Raw genomic sequence first — 21,554 nt, 5'->3', positions numbered from 1 at the left:
GAGCCCCCAAGATGATTCTGGCACCCCCGCTGAACGCCAACAGGACTGCCGTGTAACGACACAAGGCTTCCATCGTATGTACACACATGTCCCTGATGGGCCTTTCCTGTATAATTCCTTCTTGCGTGCTAAGTCACTTCAGTCATGTCCAACTCTCTTGTGACCCCATGGACTGTAGCCTGCCAGGCTCCTCTGTCCATGAGATTTTCCAGGCAAGAAGTGGGTTGCCATGCCCTCCTCCAAGAGATCTTTCCTACTTAGGGCTGGAACCCACGTCTCTTATGTCTCCTGCATTGGCAGGTGGGTTCTTTACCATGAGCAACACCTTGGAAACCTAATTCCTTGTTCACTGTGGTTAAATAAGTAAAACAGAGCAAATGTTTGACCGTCTTAAGTGTGCAGTTAAGGTACGCATCTCAGTAGCCTTAAGTACGTTCACATTGCTGCAGAAGCGTCTCCCGCATCCATCTTCAGAACTTCCCATCTCCCCAGACTGACACTCTGTCTCCATTAGCCCTCTGCCCATCCCCTCCCGCAGCCCCCACCATCTGCTTTCTGTCTCTGTGAACTTGACAGCTCTAGGGACCCCCTACAAGTGGAATCTCATGGAATCAGATCTTACTTCCCTCAGTGTCCTGTTCTCAAGTTTCTCCAGGTTGTAGCTGTGTCAGTTTTCTTCCTTTTTAAGGCTGAGTAATGTTCCCTTGTCAGAGCTTTCAAAAGCTATAATAAACCTAGGTAAGCACCATATTAAAAAGCAGAGACATCACTTTGCAGACAAAGGTCCCTCTGGTCAAAGCTGTGGTTTTTCCAGTGGTCATGTATGAATGTGAGAGTTGGACTCTAAAGAAGGCTGAGCACCGAAGACTTGATGCTTCTGAATTGTGGTGCCGAAGAAGACTCTTGAGAGTCCCTTGAACTTCAAGGAGATGAAACCAGTCAATTCTAAAGGAAATCAACCCTGAATATTCACTGGAAGGACTGATACTGAGGCTGAAGCTCCAATCCTTTGGCCACCTGATGCAAAGACCGACTCATTGGAAAAGAACCTGATGCTGGGAAAGATTGAAGGAAGAAGGAGAAGGGGATGACAGAGGATGAGACAGTTGGATGGCATCACCGACTCAGTGGACACGAGTTTGAGCAAGCCCTGGGAGATGGTGAAGGACAGGGCAGCCTGGCGTGCTGCAGCCCATGGTCGCAGAGAGTCGGACACGAGTGAGTGGCGGAACAGCGGCAGCAGTTTCCCCTTGTGTAGATGGAGCACGTTTTATCGTCTCATCCGTCAGGGGACACGGGATGCGGTGAACACAAGAGTGCAGATCTCTTTTTAGGACCCCGCTCACTTTTTGGCTCCATGAGTGGAACCTTGAAGTGAGCAAATTTATATAAAGCCCTTGCTCTCCCTTGCTGGGTTGCATGCGGGCAACCCAGCTTGCCTGAGTTTTCAGTCCAGGTGAGATGGACAGAAAACTCAGGCGAGCTGGGTTGCCCGCATGCTCAGAAAGCAGCAGGGGGTGGGATGCGAGCCCTGCCCTCCAGGCAATACTCCTAAGTGACGGGAGTCACTTTGCCCTGGAAAACTCCCGTGCATTCTTCCCAGCCCAGTTGAGATACCTGCCCTCAGTCAAGCCTTTCCTTGATGAGCCCCTGAAAGAGTGGGTTGCGCTTTTCACGCCATAGCCCTTTGCAGTACAGCCCAGGGGAGCTGCCCAGAGCCAGGTCATTATTAGGCCTTACCTGTCTCCCCTGCAGGCGCCCCCTTGCCCCTTGGGCCCACCTTCTCAGGGACACAAGCCGCCATCTCTCAGGGTGCCCCCTGCTCCTGGCACAGGAGAGCAGCTTGGCCAGGTGGGGCTGGGGAAGCATTTCAGTCTGACTTCAAGGGATTTCCTGAAAGCTGCTGGCCTGCTCCTTAATGAAAGCATATTGATGGGATTTGCACACAGCTGGGGCCCTAGGTGTTCCAAGGCACAGGGATGCTGGAATGGATTTATTAGCGCGGGGATATCTTGCTTGGCTGGGCTAGAAAAACACACGTCACGAGGCCTGGCTTTGGCTGGTAAAACATCTGTGCCAACATGTGCTTCTTAATTACTGCCTTAGACGGGGAAAGCATTCCTTAATTTTCCCTGGTAGGTTTTAAGCATATTTTATCATGGGGGGAAAAAAAACCTAAACAGAAAACAGTGTTTTCTGTCTCTTGAAATAATGGAGGATGGGATGATCTTTGAAAGTGTAACCTTTTTTATTGGAATGTTGGGAACCTGTGTTCTGAGTTATTTGTGGGGCTGTGTTCCCTCTGTTTCCTCTGGACCTGTCCTCATCCCAAACACCGATGGCTTTGGGATGACCCAGAGCCGCCCAGGGCTCGTAGGAAGACCCTGCCTCTCTTGCCTTGGGTTAGAGAGGCCAGCAGACTTTTTCTATAAAGAGTCACTGAGTGAATATTCTGACTTTTCAGACCACATGGACATCTTCACAGCTACTCCACTCTGTCTCTGCAGTGTGAACTTAGCCACAGACGATATGCAGATTAATGTGTGGCTGTGCGCCAATAAAACTTTAGTTATAAACCAGGCAGCGGGCCAGTTTAGCCCGTGGGCCCCAGTTTGCCAGGCCCGGGCGCAGAAGGCTGCATCTGGTCTCTCAGCAGATGTAAGTTAAGGACAGACTCCCTGTTCCAGGCTGCGTGCCTTCCTCCCAGCGTGCTGGGGAGCCTGGCCGGGGCGTGAGAGCTGTCTCCTCTCCAGGGTCCTGGGCCCGCCTGCTGCCGTCCAGCCCTACCCACCTGACCCTCCGCAGCAGCACAGGTAGAAATGCCTTCGGGGCCCCTCCTGTTTTGGACACCCAGCCTTGCATTCTGTCCCAGAGGCCATCATGGAGGGTCACAGACTCGCTTGGTGGCCCGTGGGTTCTGGACAGCACGTCCAGTTGGGAGTCGGCGAGTGTTCTGGGACCCAGCCTCCTGAATCCCTCGTGCCCCTCCCTGGGATGCTAGTGTGACCTTTAATCTTTGCCCTCAGCGCCCCCCACTTCCCACCCAGTGAGAAAAGCTGATGCAGATGGCATCTCAGTGTAATTCAGAGACACACGGCTCCGTGTGCACTAGCATCCTTCTGATGAGCCGTCCTCGGGGGGACGGATGGGGGGACGGGGGGATCGAGGGCCCCCAGCCTCTGTCACGCACACCTGGCAGTTGTGCTGATACCTAACCGAGGCCCTGTCCTCCCCAAAGTCACCAGCGTGCTGGCCTCCTCGCTGAGTCCACTTCCTCTCTCTGCACACACGGGATGTGTGAGGCTGGGCTCAGGGCCAACGAGAGAAACTGCTTCAAGCAGAAGTAGGTGTCGTATAGGGCACTCTGGAGAGTGATGCTGAGAAATAGACTCTCCCGGGGTGGCAACCTGGTGCCTTTGGGTCAGGACAGGAGCCAGGGAAAGGGATTAAGAAGCTGCCTCAAGACAGAGCTGCAATGCAGGGAGACGTGGCAGTCTGGGTTCCAGAAAATCCCTCCTCTGTAATGTGGAGATAATTATACCTAACTGGCAGGGCTGCTAAGAGGCTTAAAATAGAAAACAAACATATGGTATGCCTGGCATGCGGTAGATTTTCAGTAAAAGTGACTATGGTGGTGATGATGATGGATGGTGACTGGTGATGAAGGTGATGATGGTGGTGGTGACTATGGTGATGATAATCAAAGCTATGGTTTTCCCAGTAGTCACGCACAGAGTTGCACCATAAACAAGACTGAGCATTGAAGAACTGATGCTTTTGAATTGTGATGCTGCAGAAGACTCTTCCGGGTCCCTTGAACAACAAGGAGATCAAACGGCTCAATCTTAAAGGAAATCATCCCTGAATATTCATTGGAAGGACTGATGCTGAAGCTGAAACACCAATACTTTGGCCACTAGATGCAAAGAGCTGACGCATTGGAAAAAAGAGCTGACCCTGATGCTGGGGCAAGAGTTAGAAAAGGCGCGACAGAGGACGAGATGGTTGGATGGCATCACCAGCTCAATGGACATGAGTTTGAGCCCACTCCAGGAGATAGTGAAGAACAGGGAAGCTTGATGTGCTGCAGTCCATGGGGTCGCAAAGAGTCGGACATAACGGAGCGACTGAGTAACAGTAAATGGTGGTGCTGGTGGTGGTGATGATGGTGAAGGTGGTGATTACGGATGGTGATGGTGATACCACTCAAACTGCTGTTAATCTGACTTAGCAGAATTCTCATTAAATGTGAAAACATCAGCTTTATGGATGGATTGTGTGTTTTATCAGTTTTAGGCAAACCTCACCCGTACACTTCCAGTAAAACACTGTGATCGGAATATTCTCTCTTCTTTTATGAAGTCAACTAATTAGGGCTTTGATTGTAAGCAGCAAACTGCATCTAATCTTCCAGCTCCCTCGGTCTGTTGGCTGGCTTTCCAGGAGCCCCAGAGGGAGGGGGGCAGACAGCCTGGTGTTTGTTTTTCTACCCTGGATAATGAAGGGAGGGAGGGAGAGAGTTTGAAATATCAAAAGTTACTAAGCCAGGCAAATTTGTCTGGAAGGTTAAAAAATAAATGAGCCGGGCCTCTCTGGAGCAGGCCTCTTGAGTCGGGCTGTGTCCTGTCTGGTCTCTGCCTCTTCCACACCCCACGCCGTGGCTGGCAGCATCGTGGCCAGTGGGAGTCTCTGCAGAGGGCCCTCATTGGGGCGACCATCCCCTGGGCGCTGAGCGTGTGCGGAAAGGTGTCCCACAGTCATTCCCCTTAGATTCTCCCGACGAGCCTTTGAGGGCTGCTGTTGGTTGTCATTCCCTTGTACAGGCCAGGAGTCGCAGGCTTAGTCCAAGTGGCTGAGCTGTGAATGCCAGAGCCCGGCTCAAATCCCAGCCTGTGTCTCTCCTCCCCCAGGCCTTGGGGACGGGTTCCTCTGACCCCTTGCCTGGAGGTGGGAAGATGCTCCACTGTAGTTGGGTGAGGCCCTGTGTCAGGGCGCGCATACGGTCTGGTCCTTGGGGCCCTGCCCTTCGCAGAGGCTCTGTCTTTGGAGCCAGGTCCCACCCCTCGCTCTGGTGACAGCAGCGTCCCAGCTGTACCCTTTACCATTTTATTGATCACACGTATCTGGACTCTTCCTGGATTTACGTCTACCGGGACAGGCTCATTTTAAGGGATCATTTAAACTGGAAACGAATTCCTGACTCATAATTTGGAGTGCTGAGTAGCTCGTGTCTGTGACATTTAAGCGACTGTAGTCACATCTCCAAAAGTCATCCCTGGATGATAATTGGATTTTCTTCCTGATGCTTTAGCCCTCAAAACACGCAGGGTGCGTCTGTGTCTGCACCCGATGGGCTCCTTTAAAACGATGAAGACACACCTCACTGTGTCCTCAAGATCCCCTCACAAGGGGACTCACGGGGCAGCCAGCAGCCACGCACGGGCACCGCGAGGCTCCCACCAGCCGCTTCTCTGGGTCAGGACCTCCTCTTGATCGCTTCCTGAAGCTGCAGGTTTCATTCAGGCCTTCCTGGCCTCTGCTGCCTTGTCTGTGAAATGGGCCTCCTACTACCTGTCACAAGGATGCTCTGAGGGTGGAATCAAGGAAGGGCACAGGTGTGCTTTCTGAACTGTAGAGCATGTGTGTGCACACACATACCTGTGCTCACATGCACACACGTGTGCACACAGACACACACACCTGTCTGCACACACACACACACACATATGTGTGCACACAGACACATACACCAGTCTGTACACACACACACGTGTGCACACAGACACATACACCAGTTTGTACACACACACACGTGTCTGTACACACACACACCTGTCTGTACACACATGTGCACACAGACACATGCACCTGTCTGTACACACACACACGTGTGCACACAGACACATACACCAGTCTGTACACACACACACGTGTGCACACAGACACATGCACCTGTCTGTACACACACACACACATGGGGACACAGACACACATACCTGTCTGTACACACACACACATGTGCACACAGACACATGCACCTGTCTGTACACACACACACGTGGGGACACAGACACACACACCTGTCTGTACACACACACACCTGTCTGTACACACATACACGTGTGCACACAGACACATGCACCTGTCTGTACACACTGAAGCTGCAGGTTCATACAGTCTTCCCTTCCCGATGGCAGTCTTCCCTGCAGAGCTCAGAGCCGTCCGCCTGTAGCCGGTGGGCTTGAGAGCAGACCCCGCCCTGTCCCGGGTGTCTGCCTGACCGCGGCTCGGAGAACGAGGGTCCTGCTGCCTCGGCTCCTGTTTGCTCCTGTGTGCACACAGACACATACACCAGTCTGTACACACACACACGTGTGCACACAGACACACACACATGTCTGTACACACACACACGTGTGCACACAGACACACACACCTGTCTGTACACACACACACACGTGTCGTCGTCATAAAGTCACGGGAACCGCCTGCCCTTCGGCTGTGAAACCTCTCCCCCTTCCGAGTCTGGCAGCCATTAGAACGGCAGGGTGTGTGCCTCGAGCTTGGTTAACATTGACTCAGAGCCGTCCCTCTGGGGGTGAGTGGGGGAGTTTTTTGGGATCCTGGCTGGCTTCCTCCTGGGAGGGTGTGACTGGCAGTGCCTGGCAAGGGTTATTCTTAGCTTCCTAGGAGATAAACCTCCCTGACGGGAGTTTTCAATGGAAGTCCTTGCGGAGCGGTAGGGAGCGGGTCTGACTCCTGTCCTGGGTTCTGATGGGCCCCAGTGGCTCCGGACATCTGGGATGGTCACCCCAGTCCTCCCTGGCTGCCCTGGAGCCGGGCCAGGGCACACTTAGGCCAGTGCAAACTCAGTTCAGAATGAGCCCCCAGGCAGCCTTCAGGTCCCCGAGCCCTGGGGGGGCTAACCCTGGCTCACTGCCCCCTGAGTTCGTTCTCGCTCACCTGCACCCCCCCACACCCCGGGTGGTAACCTGCAAATCCCGCTCATCCCCGTGCCCCGTGTCCCCTCAGGGCCAGGACTCTCTCAGATACTCTTTCCTCTTTTCTCTCTTTGCGGAGCACTGCTCACTGAGATAAGATAACGCTGCCATTTTAAGTAACTAACTTACTTCGGATCATAATGAACAAGCCCCAGTTGGCGGGGTGGGTTCTGGCGGTCTGATTAGGGGCCAGGAGCCTGGGGCGGGAGCTGAACACTCAGGAGCCCGAGTTCCAATAGAAGCTGATTCACAGAACCAGCGGGGCGGGAGGTGAGGCTCCGGAATCAAATGTCAGGACCAGCCTCAATCCAGGGTGTGTGACCTTGGGCCGGCATCCAGGGCTCATCTCCCCTGCAAGTAACGCCTGGGGCTCTCCTTTTACAGCCTGGGATTAACTGTACCTCAAATGTGAAAGGCGTGTTTGCCAAGCAGAGGTTCATCTTTAAAATTTTTCTTTTAAGTGTTTTTAGTTACTCAGAGCACTGCTTGAAATCAGACTCATGGAAAAGGTGCAGACAGTGTAGACCGAGACTGGGGTTTCCCTGCAGTTTCCACATGTCAGCGTGGTGCGGGCCTGCCCACCATCTGAACCAAGGGCATCACATGCTCACGGCTGTTTCAGCAGCAGGCTCCCGGCCGTGTGTCCTTCCAGCCTCTTTTTCTCTCCTAACCTCTACCTGCACGTGTCCTTCTTGGCACCACGGAGGCTGCCCTCCCTCCCAGGGGCTCCCTGTCTCTCTGCCTGCCTTGGAGACCCAGCCCGCAGTGGTCCCCAGGCCCTCTCTCCAGCCAGAGATCCCCGAAGGAGGACTCCATCCAGGCCTGTGCAATGTGCACCCCAAGTCTGCAGTGACCCCCGCAGCCACCCACGTGTGCCGCTGAGGCCCGGGACCCCGGCCGCCCGACGGCAGTCTTCCCTGCAGAGCTCAGAGCCGTCCGCCTGTAGCCGGCGGGCTTGAGAGCAGACCCCGCCCTGTCCCGGGTGTCTGCCTGACCGCGGCTCGGAGAACGAGGGTCCTGCTGCCTCGGCTCCTGTTTGCTCCGTGCACGGTGTCCCCACATTTGTATCATCGTCCTGTGATAGAGGCCCCGGGGGGCCCTCACCCAGGCCTCAGGGGTCAAGGCGGCCCCAGCTTGCTCCGGGCTGGGCCTGGCGGGCCCAGAGCCACCTTCCTGCCGGCGTTCTCTCTGTGTCCGTCTGTCTCTCCCTTGGTCTCTGTCTCTCTATTGGTGTCTCTGGCTTTGTCTCTGTCTTTATCTCTGTCTCTCTTGGTCTGTGTCTCTCTTGATCACTGTTTCTCTGCTGGTCTCTCTGACTTTATCTCTGTCTGTCTCTCTCTCTGTGTCTCTCTTGATCTCTCTGACTCTGACTGTCTCCTTCTTACTTTTCTATTGACAATATTTAACACCTTTATTGAGATTCATCTCACACACCATACAGTTTGCCTGTCTAAAATATACAATTCGGTGTTTTTCAACCTCCTTCCGTTCAGTTCAGTCGCTCAGTTGTGTCCGACTCTTTGTGACCCCATGAACCGCAGCACTCCAGGCCTCCCTGTCCATCACCAACTCCCAGAGTCCACCCAGACCCATGTCCATTGAGTCGGTGATGCCACCCAACCATCTTATCCTTTGTCGTTTCCTTCTCCTCCTGCCCTCAATCCCTCCCAGCATCAGGGTCTTTTCAATCTGCATACACATTGGCTAACCACCCCACAGTTAATTACTATCAGAACGCTTTCATTGCCCCAGGCCACTCCCCACGCCCAGCCCCCGCCCTGGGCAGCGCTCACCCCCCTGTCTCCGGATCTCTAGCCTCGTCTCCAGGCCGCTATTCGTCCAGATCCTCTGCCTGCACTGTGTGTCCTGGTCTCGGCCGCTGCTCTTCCCAGGGCAGCGGGACCCCGGGGTTGGGGTGGCGCTGCTGGCCTGGCCCCGTAAACAGGTCCCTGGGTGGAAACCCCTGTCGGTTGCCTCATGGACTCTTCATTCCGCAGTTATTTACCAAGTGTCCCACCTGGGTGGCCATGCCTGTTGCCTCTGCTCTGGGCTCTGTAGATGCAGGTGGACCGGGGAGATGGGCCTGGGGCGGGGCTTGCCCCATGGGAGACAGTGCAACCCCCCTGCGTGAGGCCCGCGCCTGTGGGCCCTTGAGCATCTAAACACCCTTCCCCAAATGTAAGCTGCTCACGCGTAGCAGCCCAGCCGCATCCAGCAGGCAGAGGACTCGTGTCATCACTGCTTCTGCATCAGCCTGCTTCCACTGGTCTCACTTTCATTTTACTTGGTGCTCCATGTGTTTGCAGGATCTCAGTTCCGCGATCAGGGATTGCACCTGGGCCCCGGCAGAGAGCGCATGGGGTTCTCACCTCTGGACCCCAGGAGCTCCTTCACGTGCCTTCTTCTCTGTGGGTATTTGACGCCACTCTCCCCGTTAGGACTTCCAAGAGGGTCAGCCTCTCCAGGGGAATAGCAGATGCTCAGTAAAGGGACAGGACTCGATCCCTTTTCACTGTACACATAACACAGGGAAAGAACATTGGCTGCCTCTTAAAGACATTGGAAAGTGTAAGTACAGAAAACAGCAGCAAAAGATTCCTTCTGATTACTCCCTCACCCTTTCTCTTTCCTGAGAAAGTAATTCCTGTTAACGGGTAACTTCTTTTCAGGATTATTCATTGCTTTTTAAAATATAGACTTTAGAATGGAAATGAAATTAAGCCATATTGTCGTTCTGAGGCTCATATTTTCTAGTTAGACATTTTGGATTTTTTTCTAGTCACTTTATTATCGGCGTATGTTGTTTTTTGTTTTGTTTTTGCTCTCACTGCCTTGGCAAAGAACGTTCTATGGAGAATACTGTGTAGGTTCCTTAAAAAACTAAAAATAGAGCTACCAAATGATCCAGCAATCCCACTCCTGGGCATTTATCTGGACAAAATGCTAATTGAGGGGGATCCCTGCACCCGTGTTCATAGCAGCCAGGAGATGGGGGTGACCTCAGTGTCCGTCGCAGAGGAGTGGATGAAGGAGTCGGGGTGCACGCACACCACGGAGCAGTGCTCGGCCGTAAAACAGAGAGAGAATGCCATTGGCAGCGACATGGCTGGACATAGAGATGATCATACCAAGTGAGCCAGATAAAGACGTGTATCACTTTTGTATGGAATCTGAAATATGATGCAAATCAACTTACTTACAAAACAGACTCATAGACATAGGAAAAAAGATGGTTACCAAAGGGGAAGGTGGGAGAGGGATAAATCAGGAATTTAGGATTAACAGGTACAGGTCCTACTAAATATAAAACACATAAACAACAAGGACCTCCTGTTGGCTCAGAGACGTATGCTCAATATCCTGTAACAACCTATGATGGCAAAGCATCTGGACAAGCGTGTGCATCTGCGTATAACTGAATCATGCTGCTGCATACCGGAAACATTGTAAATCAACTATACTTCAATAGAAAGTTGTTTTGAAAACAAAGAATATTCCAGAATGATTCCCACTTTTCCTTAGAGTATTTTTGCCATCTCCACGTTTTCTCTTCTTTCCTTTTGTAGTTTACTTGTGGCCTTTCAACTAGTACATATTTTATATGCATGCTCATAGCTCTCTATAAATTGCTCAGTTGCTCAGTCGTGTCTGACTCTTTGCAGCCCAATGAACTGTAGCCCGCCAGCCTTCTCTGTCTGTGGGATTTTCCAGGCAAGAATACTGGAGTGGGTTGCCATTTCCTTCTACCTGCATCAGTTCAGTTCAGTTCAGTCACTCAGTCATGTCCGACTCTTTGCAACCCCATGGACTGTAGAATGCCAAACTTCGCTATCCATCACCAACTCCCAAAGCTTGCTCAGACTCATGTCCATTGAGTCGGTGATGCCATCCAACCTGTCATCCCCTTCTCCTCCCGCCTTCAATTCTTCCCAGCATCAGGGTCTTTTCCAATGAGTCAGTTCTTTGCATCAGGTGGCCAAAGTATTGGAGTTTCAACTCCAGCATCAGTGAATATTCAGCGTTGATTTCCTTTAGGATGGACTGGTTTGATCTCCTTGCAGTCCAAGGAACTCTCAAGAGTCTTCTCCAACACCACAGTTCAAAAGCATCAATTCTCCTGTGCTCAGCTTTCTCCATGGGTAGTCAGTCTTAAAAAGAATCACTGGCCATGGGGTGTATGTATGTGAAATTTTTATAGATTCTGCTGAATCGCTGTCCCAAGTCTTTGCAGCAGTGAAAGTTCATCTGACAGCATCTGGGCCATCTGCCCCCATGCTGGTCGCTCCAGTGAGCAGAAACGCCCTCCTGTTGACTTTGTTTCCACGTCTCTGAACTCCTGTGAGCTCACCCTGTGAACAAGCTCCTTTGGAAGATGCATGTGCCGTGATTTGTAAACAGATCTCTTCTTCCCTCTGCAGGACAGCTGTGCGCGCGTGCTTCTGTTTCGAGGTGGAGATAAAGAACTGAAGAACTACAACAGCCAGACCCCGTTCCAGGTAAGCGGACGCCTCCAGCCCCCGCGATGCCGGGCCGCGTGCCCACACGCCATCTCCGAATGTCGGCGAGCTCCCGGCCCTGGTGTCGGGGGTGGGGTCTGCGTTTGGAGCTGGGACCCTGTTTCAGTTTCCCTGTCCGCACTGGCTTCCTTCCGATTAGAACAAACAGCTGAGGCAGCCATGCCTCCGGGGGGCGATTCACGAAGGCAGTTTGGGAAAAGCAGAAGGACGTGGACGTCGTCATCGCAGCGGCGAGCAGTGCTGGCTTTGCTGCCCGTCGTGTGAATGGGGACCATCTCCTGGGGGCGGGGGGTGGCTCGCATCCGTCCTGTGCCCCCACCTGGCCTGCTATCCTGGGTAGGGGGCGAACAACCCAGCTCGGAGTGGCCACGGGGTTACGAAGTGGATCAAAAAGCCAGGGTCCTGACTTTTACTTTGTGGTAGGATATGTATTACACAAAATGTGCCATCGTAGCCGTGTCAGACGTGCAATCCAGTGGCCATGGGCACACGGCACGGTGTGGGGCGTCACTTCTGTGGGGTCAAGAGCTTTGTCATCAGCCCAAGGAAAACGCTGGAGCCAGAAGAGTCACTCCCTGACCCTGCCTCCCGCGGCCCCTGGACAACCGCCCGTGTCCCTGTGTCCCTGGGGACGGGCCGCCCCTGGACGTCTCAGAGGAGGAGGGGCTCGTACCACACGGGGTCTTTTGTGCTGAGCTGGTTTCATTCAGCACGGCCTTTTCAAGATCCATCTGTGTTGCTGGCTGTATCGCTGCTTCATCCCTTTTTATGGCTGAGTAATACCCCATTTTATAAACATGGGGCTCATCGAATTTTGATGCAGCTGACCAGATGGTTTAGGATGAAAGAGCTTTTTTTTTTCTTTTTTTGGCTAAACGCCCGAAGTTACAGAAATGCTTTTTCTTCCTAAACACAGTCGGCGCGCTCGCTCTCTCCTCAAACTGAACATTGAGGTGCCTGTGACTCTTTATGTTTGGAAAGGATTTTTACAGCTTCCTGGGCAGAGAGGGGTCTCACGTTTGGCCCTGGCTTCCCTGGGTGACTTGGCTAATCCTCTCCTTGTTATTGTGTCAGCGCTCCGTCGTGTCCGACTCTTTGCGACGCCATGGACTGTAGGCCACCAGGCTCCTCTGTCCATGGGATTTTCCAGATGAGAGTCCTGGAGTGGCTTAACCATTTCCTCCTCCAAGGGGTCTTTCCAACCCAGGGGTCGAACCCGCATCGCCTGTGTCTCCTAAAATGCAGGCTGAGTCTTTACCGGCTGAACCGTCAGGGATTCCTCCACTCAGATGTTGGTAATACAGATGGGTTTGCTATCTTTGTAAGAATTACTGTGCTTTTGGCTGTGCTGGGTGTTTTTGTTTTTGCCAAGTGCCGGCCACTCGCTGATTGTGATGTGCAGGCTCCTCATTGCAGCGGCCTCTCTTGCTGAGCACGGGCTGTAGGCGCGTGGGCTTCAGTCGTCACAGCACGCAGGCTCTCGAGCACAGGCTCAGCAGTGGTGGGGCTCGGACTTTGCTGCTCCAAGGCCTGTGGGATCGTCACAGCTCAGGGATCAAACCCGTGTCTCCCGCATTGGCAGGCAGATTCTTTACCACTGAACCACTGGGAAAGCCCTTGATGGCTTGGAAATGAGTCAGCTCAATCCCCAAATGGAGCGGGTGTTTAACAGTCAGCGTTAATAAGTTTGCTCAGCTCATGAGCAGCGGCGGGCTTGGGTTTTATTATGCATCTGTGGCTTAAAGGTATTTAATGTGAAATGGGTCGTGGAGGTGAGTTCCTGGTGTGCTGTTGGGTCTGTAAAGACTATGCTTTCATCCCCAAAGCATGTCCTCTTTGCAGTGGTGATAATGAGGGAGCTGTGGGCTCTTGCCACTTCATGGTGGGACTCATCTGTGGGTCCGTGGTCTCGGTTTAAATATCTTGTTGCTATTAAGTGATACATTTCCATGGCCCTTTTTTCTGAAGTCAAGCAGTACTTAAATTGCTTAGAGAACAGCAGCTAATGCCCTTGGCTGGGAAAGATTGAAGGCAAAAGGAGAGGAGGGCAGCAGACGATGAGACGGTTAGATGGCATCACCAACTCGATGGACATGCATGAGCTTGGGCAAACTCTGGGAGTTGGTGAGGGGCACAGAGGCCTGGCATGCTGCAGTCCATGGGGTCACAAAGAGCGGGACAGGACTGAGCGACTGCAGAACAACAGCAGTGCCCTTTGATTCGGGTTGGCACGTGGATGGCGGCACAGAGCCCTTGCTGCCGTTCGGGGCAGAGGTTTGTAACCGCCGCCTGACTCTCCAGTGGAGTGAGTTGTGCACGGCATCCGGGACAGAAGGGCACTGTTGGCAACCCCCCTTGTGCCTCAGGGGGATGCCCCCTTCTTCCAGGAGTCCTGACAGGAACCCTTGTGCACCCCACCCCAGCAATAGATCCACCCCAGCTCACACCCGAGGCCATCTGTCTCGATTTTGCTAACAGTAATCAATCAAGAGCCGCACATGGTTCAGGAAGATAATTACGCCTGAATAATAGGGCTTTGTGTCCTGCATACATTGGTCACGGACGGGGCAGGATCAAAGCCTGGGGTACACGCTCTGCACACCCAGTACAGGCTCCGACTGTGCGTGTACGAGCTGGTCTCCACCCCTGTCTCCCCACCTCCTCATGTTTTCATGATACAAAGAGACTTACCCCAGCCTCTGGAGCCTTGCCTGTAAAATGTCCCCAGCATTCATGTTGCATTCATGATCCTTCCCCGCCTGGTGATGAAAAATGAACCCCTCACTGTTGATTTCGGGGGGAATGTTAGCTTGCCGCATCATTTAATGGGGCTCAATTGTGTCCACCTGGGAAGCCTTGATGGTATTCAACTGCTGTTTTGAGCAGGGGCTTTTCTAACAAACCGTGGGATATTTGACAGAGTTCATCTGGCCAAACTTTGCTTGATGATTTAATCCAAAGGCTGGAGCAACAGCAGCAGGATTGAGGAACTTGAGAGAAATGCAGGTTCTCAGGCTTCCCTTTCGGTCCCTTGAATCCAAAGCTTGGGGGCAGGGCTTCAGGTCTGAAGTCCTCATAAGTTCCCTAGAGACCTCAGCGTCCGCTCAGGTTTGAGAATCATGAGACAGAGGTGATGTTTTGAAGGAAGAGAAGGAAGAGGAGGAGAAGGAGTGTCTACAACATCACTTGGATGTTTCTTAAATAAGTGGTCATGACTGTGATGGTGGTGATTGTCTGAGTCACGCCGGGCCACACACGGACTGGGGGTTTAAACAGCGGACATTTATTCCTCACCGTCCGGAGACTAGAAGTCCAAGGTCAAAGTGCTGGCAGATGCAGTTTCTGGGAGGGCGCCCTTCCTGGCTCACAGACAGGCCCCTGGTCACTGGTGTTTCTTCAGTGTCCTGTGAAGACAGAGGGAGAGGCTTCTGCTGTTTCTTCCTCTTCTGCTAGGAGCAGCAGTCTTATCTGATTAGCTTCCCACCCTCATGACCTCTTTTAGCCTTACTTACCTCCCTGGAGGCCCTGTCTACAAATATCATCACAATGGGAATTAGGGCTTTAACATACGAATTTTGAGAGTGATGCAGTTCAGTCATAACGTTAATGATGATGGTGATGATGGTGGTGATAGTGTCGGTGATGATGATGGTGATGGTGGTGGTGGTGATGCTGGTGGTGGTGGTGATGATGGTGGTGATAGTGGTGATGATGGTGGTGATGCTGGTGATGCTGGTGGTGATGGTGATGATAGTGGTGGTGATGATGGTTGTGATGGTGATGACGGTGCTGATGGTGGTGATGGTGACGAAGGTGGTGATGGTGGTAATGGTGGTGACGGTGATGATGGTGGTGATGACGGTGATGATGGTGGTGGTGGTGATGAAGGTGGTGATGGCGATGAAAGTGGTGATGGTGATGATGGTGGTGATGATATTGGTGGTAATGATGGTGGTGATGCTGGTGATGATGGTGGTGATGGTGATGATGGTGGTGATGGTGATGATGGTGGTGGTGATGCTGGTGGTGATGATGCTGGTCGTGATGCTGGTGGTGATGATGCTGGTCGTGATGCTGGTGATGCTGGTGATGCTGGTGATGCTGCTGGTCGTGATGCTGGTGGTGATGATGCTGGTGATGCTGGTGATGCTGGTGATGATGCTGGTGATGCTGCTGGTCGTGATGCTGGTGGTGATGATGCTGGTGATGCTGGTGATGGTGGTGATGCTGGTGATGCTGCTGGTGATGCTGCTGGTCGTGATGCTGGTGGTGATGATGCTGGTGATGATGCTGGTGATGATGGTGATGGTGATGATGGTAGTGATGCTGGTGTCTAGTGTATTGATGATCATAGTGATGACTCTTCCCAGTTGCACAGAATCTCAAAGCTCACAAATGCTCTTCTGTACATTTTTGTTTAATGTTCGACAACCCAACGAGGTGGGATTTTTATGCCCAGTTTATGGGAGACGTGGACTATGCCCAGTTTATGGATGCCTAGGCTTCCTGAACTAGTTAGTGGCCATGTCCGCGGCCTCCAGGCCATCTGAGTGCCATCCCGGGCTCTGGTCTGGGGAGAAGGCAGGCACATCCTCTGGCCCGTGACTGCTCTTCCATCCTGGCATGGAGTGAACAGCGACAGGGAATCTTTTGTTTTCTAGATTGCTCAATCCAAGGAAGCAAGCATGTCCTGGTTCTGAAGCTAAAGGGAAGTGGGATGGAGAGAATTCTAAAGAGGTGGAAGGTCTAAGTGAAGAGAGCGTGCAGTCAGTGGGGAAGTGGGGAGAGGAGCGGCCGTGGATGCTGGGATGGCCGTGGTGTCTTCTGGGTTACGCTCCCGTGCTGTGAAGTTGCTGTAGGTTCAGATTGGCAGTCAACTGACTCAGTTGAGGAGGTGAACCCTCTGTGATGTGGGTGGGCCTCTCCCATCAGCTGGAGGCCTTGGGAGCAAAAGCGGGGGTTTCCCAGAGGAGAAGGAAATCTGCTCCGGACTGTAATACAGAGACCCCGCCTGGGTTCCCAAGACTTGCCTGCCCCAGACTTCACACTTGCCAGCCTCACAGTCTCATGAGCCAGTTCCTTAAAATAAATCCGTGTGTGTGTGTATGTTCACATCCTGTATGTCTTTCCCTGGAGAGCTCTGGCTGGTGCCAGGAAGATGGCTTTGAACCCTTCCCGCCCGCCAGCGGCTCCATTCCGCAGGGGCTCCATGGTTCTGGAGGGCAGGCCTCCGGCCCCTGTGTGTTTGGAGAAGCATCTTCCCCCGCACCCACGCCTCACCGATGTGTTGGTCCCCAGGCTGCCCTCTGCAGCTGCTCTCAGATATCAGGAAGCAGAGAGACAGGAGAAAAGAGGGGGAGAGGCAAGGCAGTGAGAGTCATTTAGAGCATCTAACGTCCTGCTGTCCTTCAGGGAGGGACTTGTGAGAAAGGATCAGAGCAGGACTGGGGCGGGGGCTTAGGGAAGGCCCTGCTGGGGATCTTTTCAGTGAAGGTCGTGCGCAGGGGGCAGAGTTCTTGGCCCCGCAGACGCTCGGCCTTTTAACACATATCACTCGTGATGCGGGTTTCCACCGTCCCCTCCGGATGGAGAGGTGAGCGGACGCCAGGGTCCACAGCTCGAAGGGGATGGTGAGGGTCGCTCACGGCCTTGGGCCCCTAGTCCTTCCTCTACTGTCGCTCGGGATACGACAGGACGAGAAAGGCCGGCACCAGGAAGGAGGGGGTTCACGTCCTTGGGTCTCAGGTGGTAAATCGCTGAGCCGAGCTCGGTGCTGGCAGACCACCGTACATTCCATCTCCTCGAGCCTGTCCTCCTGTGACGTGCTCTTTGATGCCCAGGACGTGGCCGTGGTGCTGTGGGTTCTCTGGGGGACACGTGGTTCATGGGAATGACCTTGGGTCCCTCCTGAAGTGTCAGAGCCTGGCTTTTGTCCTTCACACCTACGAGCATCTCCTACAGCTCCGACTTGGCTCGCTCATCCCGGGACACAGCCAGAGACGGACGGACATTCTCCCGGGTCACATTCCATGTTGGGCAGGGCGGTGACCCCTTGCGAGTGACCGAGTCTCCCGTCCTTCTCCGAGAGCTCTGAGCCGCTGGGTTGGGGGATGGCCCAGCGACAAAGGCAGCCTGACATTCAGGGGGTGCCATCTGGGTTCCAGGTGCTGTATTTTTTCTGGGAAGTCGATGAAACTGATTCAGCGGGCACTTGGGTGCTGTTTCCTCCGGGCGTCTGTTCGGACTTCTTTCCTTGTTAGTGACTAGACAGTAGGACTGTTTGGCGGCATGGAGTCATGGGGAAATCCACATGGACTGCAGTGCAAGGTCGAGGTGGGGCTCCCTCCCTCAGCCTCCCTGGTACAGGCCGTGGGCAGGGCCCCGCGGGACTGCCTTCTGGGCCACAGATGGAGTGAGGTGACACGGGGGACGTGCAGAGTTAGCGTAAAACTACATCCAAGGCACAGACACACAGACACACGGACGTGCACACGTGGATACAGACAGTGTACACACAGACATGCACACACCAACACATAGACACACACTTGCACACACATGGACATGCATGCATAGATACAGGTACACTTCACACACATGTGCACGCACACACATATGCACACAGACACATGGACATGTACACATAGATACAGGCGCACACACAGACACACATATAAACACATAGAGACACACATGCACACACACAGAAACACATGTGCTTGCACACAGACACACACGTGTACACCCAGGCCCTGTGGAGGCGCTTACCCAGTTGAGGGTTCAGAGTCCACGGCCGTGGCAGTAAATTCAACCCCGATGGCGTCCGTATAGCCTCATCCCCACCAGGCACACGGTGGCTCCTTCCCTCATCCTCAGAGGTGGTCCCGGGTCCTCCTCCTCCCCATCCCCAGGCTCAGAAGGACCACCACCCACGTGACCCCTGCCCACCACCCAGGGTGGACCCAAAGAGCGATCCCAGCTTGACCTTCAGCTCACCTGGACCGGTGCCCCTGAGCTTCGGGGATGCCCTGGGTCTGGTGGGCAGAGGGCCAGGGGAGGGGCAGGGAGCATGGTGAGAGGGGAGGGACCAGCCCCACGTGGGCACGGTCGCCCCCCAGGTGAGGTGGGCGTGTCATAACAGGTGACAAGACGAGAAGGCAGGGCCGAGAGGGGGGCCCGAGGACCCTGGGTGAGGGGACCACCATCAGACCCGAGCCGAGACGCGGCCGCCGCTGGGGAGCGGGCCCTGCTCTCCCGGCGGATGGGGCACGAGCCAGGGCCCAGGGCTTGAGATGACCGTGACGGTTCCGGGAACGGGGTGCCCCCGAGGGAGGCGTGTGGCGAGGGTTGCAAGGGCCCCACCCCGCAGGGCAGAGGGCCTGTGCTGGGCTAAGTAAGGGCCCCCGGAGAGGTGGGTCCTGGCCTCCGGAAGCTGCGGCTGTGACCTCGTACGGCAGGAACCTTACTAAGCGGCCTCGGATCTCGAGGTGGCGCTTAGTCTGGATTGTCTGGGAGGGCTCTGCGTCATCACTGGGGTCCTTCCACGGGGGCGAGCACAGGGGAGGGGCCCCGTGAAGACGAGGAAGAGACGGGGGGACGCAGCCACCAGCCCAGAGCTCTAGCAGCCCCCAGAAGCCGGAAGAGGCAGGGCGGACCCTCGCCAGGAGCCTTCAGAGGGAGCCAGCCCTGCCCACCGCCAGGGTCGGGCCCCGCGAGCCTGACTTTGGACTGTGGCTTCCAGACGGGGTGAGGCTCTGCTGCTCGAAGCCCGCGGTGTGTGGTCCTCTGCTCTGGCCACTGCGGGGGACTGCCACAAGAGCCCGCTGGTGGCGGGCCCGCGGCCGGCTTGCCTGTTCCTGCTGCCCACGCCCTGAACCGCTCAGGCCGGCGCCCTGCCGCCCGGCCGTGAGCCAGGCTCCCTCCTCGGTTCCCATGGTTTCCCTTCTGCCCTCGGTGAAGACTGTCACCAGCTCAGGCGCATCTCTGCTCCTTGCCACCCAGGAAAGCCGCTAGGGACGCCACGGTGCAGGAGCTGGACCCCACAGCTGCAGGGTCACGGCCTTTGTGCTCCCTGTGGTGCGTCAGCCTGCGGGGCCGCTGGACCAGGTCCCACAGACGGGGCGGCTCAGACAGCAGACGTTTGTTTCTCGCGGGGCCGGAGGCAGGGGAGGCCAAGGTCAAGGTGCTGGCCCTCTGGTCCCTGGTGAGGGCCCCTCTTCCGGGCTCGCAGACGGCCGCCTTCTCAGCCTCTCCACTTTGAAGCCCCCTCCACCTGCGCTCCGTGAGAAGCAGCCTTTAAACCCTCACAGGATGAGTGATGAAATGCCAGGTTTCATCTGAGCCCTTTCCACGAGTGACAACAGAAAACTACGTTTTTCAGTCCAACCAGATTCTCTTTTCTCCTTTGGGTGTGTGTTTCTGGGGTGTTTAGAAGCAGCTCGATGGGGCAGGAGCCGCCATCGTGGGTGCCCGCCTCACGTATTATGATCTGCTGACCTTCCACAGGGCTGGGTACCCAGCTCTTGGTGGAATAAGCCACAGTCTGCAATCCGGGAGGTGGATCTCAACTTAGAGACATAGACTGTGGCCTGCCCGTGGCTTTGCGTCTTTATCTAAGTTTTCTGTTTTGTTTTTTGGCCAGGTCACGTGGCATGTGGGATCTTAGTTCCCCGACCAAGGATCAGACCCATGCCTCCTACATTGGAAGTGCAGATTGCCTGCCCAGGGTTTTTAAAAGCTAGATTCTTTGCCAATTTTTAAGTATCCTACAATTTCATATAAAATTACAATTTCCAGCTGCCCTCGAATAATTGAGGAAAGCAGGCCCACGAGGCAGTTGGCGTGTGTGTTGGCGTTTGGCTCGCATGGGGAGCTCCGTCTCCTTGGGAAGCTCTGCAGTCGCCCGCTGCCCCAGTCCCCGCCGCTCCTGACTGCCTGCCCCGCCCACCTCTTCTGCTTTGCAGCCTGGCTGATCCCTCTGAGCATTTCCCCTGATCCCCTGCTTAGGGCGTGTGGTCAGAGAAGCCACTCATTTTTAAGTCGTTTCTTTTAAAAGTTCTTCTTATTTGGGATTCAGACTCTGAGTTCCCATAGAAACAGGGAAGAGGAAGTCGTGTTTCTGGATCAGGGCACAGAAAGCCGGGAGACCCAGGTTTGGGGCTGATGGACTCTGCTTATCTGTGACGGAGAAGGATCAGGTTTCAAGTTCATTATTCCAGAAAGCACACGCGGAGTTCCCGGGAAGAGCCACGCTCTCGTCTAGGTGCCGGGAGACACGTCAGTGAGCAAGGACACCCCTGCTCTCACGGAGCGTGCGTTCGTCAGACTAATGATTAACAATTAAACAATATACACTTACTGCCTCAGGGTTACTGAACTAGTTGAAGAGAGAGAAGGCAGGGTGAGTGAGTGGGTAGAGAGGGGCTGGAGTTCCTGGGGCCGGCATCTTTAGTGATGGGAGCCTTGCGGGACCTCTGACGTTTGAGCGGAGGCCAGGATTGAAGGAGGGAGGAGGCAGTGGGCCATGCAGACGCCTGTAGGCGAGAACACCCAAAGGCCCTGGCATCCGCGCGCGCCTGGCCAGTGTGGGGAGCAGAGCGGGTCAGCCAGCTGGGGGGGTGGGCGAGTGGAGACCAGGGAGGGCCCCCACGACCGGGCGAGGACTCTGGGTTTTACTCTGAGCGAGACATGCGGGTCCCATAGGACAGAGGGAAGCTGAAATGGACATCAGCCCATCCCATCCCACCACCTGTCGTGATCTCATTGGCTCAGCTGTTAAAGAATCTGCCTGCACTGCAGGAGACCCAAGTTCGATCCCTGGGTCAGGGAGATCCCCTCTGGAGGAGGAAATGGCAACCCGCTGCAGTATTCTTGCCTGGAGAACCCCAGGGACAGAGGAGCCTGGCGGGCTATCGTCCGTGGGATAGCAAAGAGTTGGGAACGGCCAAGCAACTAACACGCACGTGATCCTGTGTGAAAAGCAGGGCTGACGTTTGCCTTTTTTGTGGCATGCGTACGGGGCGCCTTGTGAACTGAT

General features: G+C 54.5%; 1 protein-coding gene across 8 annotated transcripts in view; it reads left to right on the top strand.

Moving 5' to 3' along the window:
• Nucleotides 1-21,554, top strand: part of SHANK2 (SH3 and multiple ankyrin repeat domains 2) — a 550,522-nt gene that overhangs the window by 136,736 nt on the left and 392,232 nt on the right. For all 8 annotated transcript variants that reach the window (XM_065937982.1, XM_065937978.1, XM_065937980.1 and 5 more), the window contains one exon: nt 11,420-11,497. In XM_065937982.1, the coding sequence (XP_065794054.1) occupies nt 11,420-11,497 (78 nt within the window). The remainder of the gene's footprint in view (nt 1-11,419; nt 11,498-21,554) is intronic.

Source organism: Muntiacus reevesi, chromosome 5 (genome assembly GCF_963930625.1).
Source record: "Muntiacus reevesi chromosome 5, mMunRee1.1, whole genome shotgun sequence".
Lineage (NCBI taxonomy): Eukaryota > Metazoa > Chordata > Mammalia > Artiodactyla > Cervidae > Muntiacus > Muntiacus reevesi.
The sequence above is the reverse complement of the archived record's forward strand: the minus strand, read 5'-3'. Positions and strand labels throughout refer to the sequence as shown.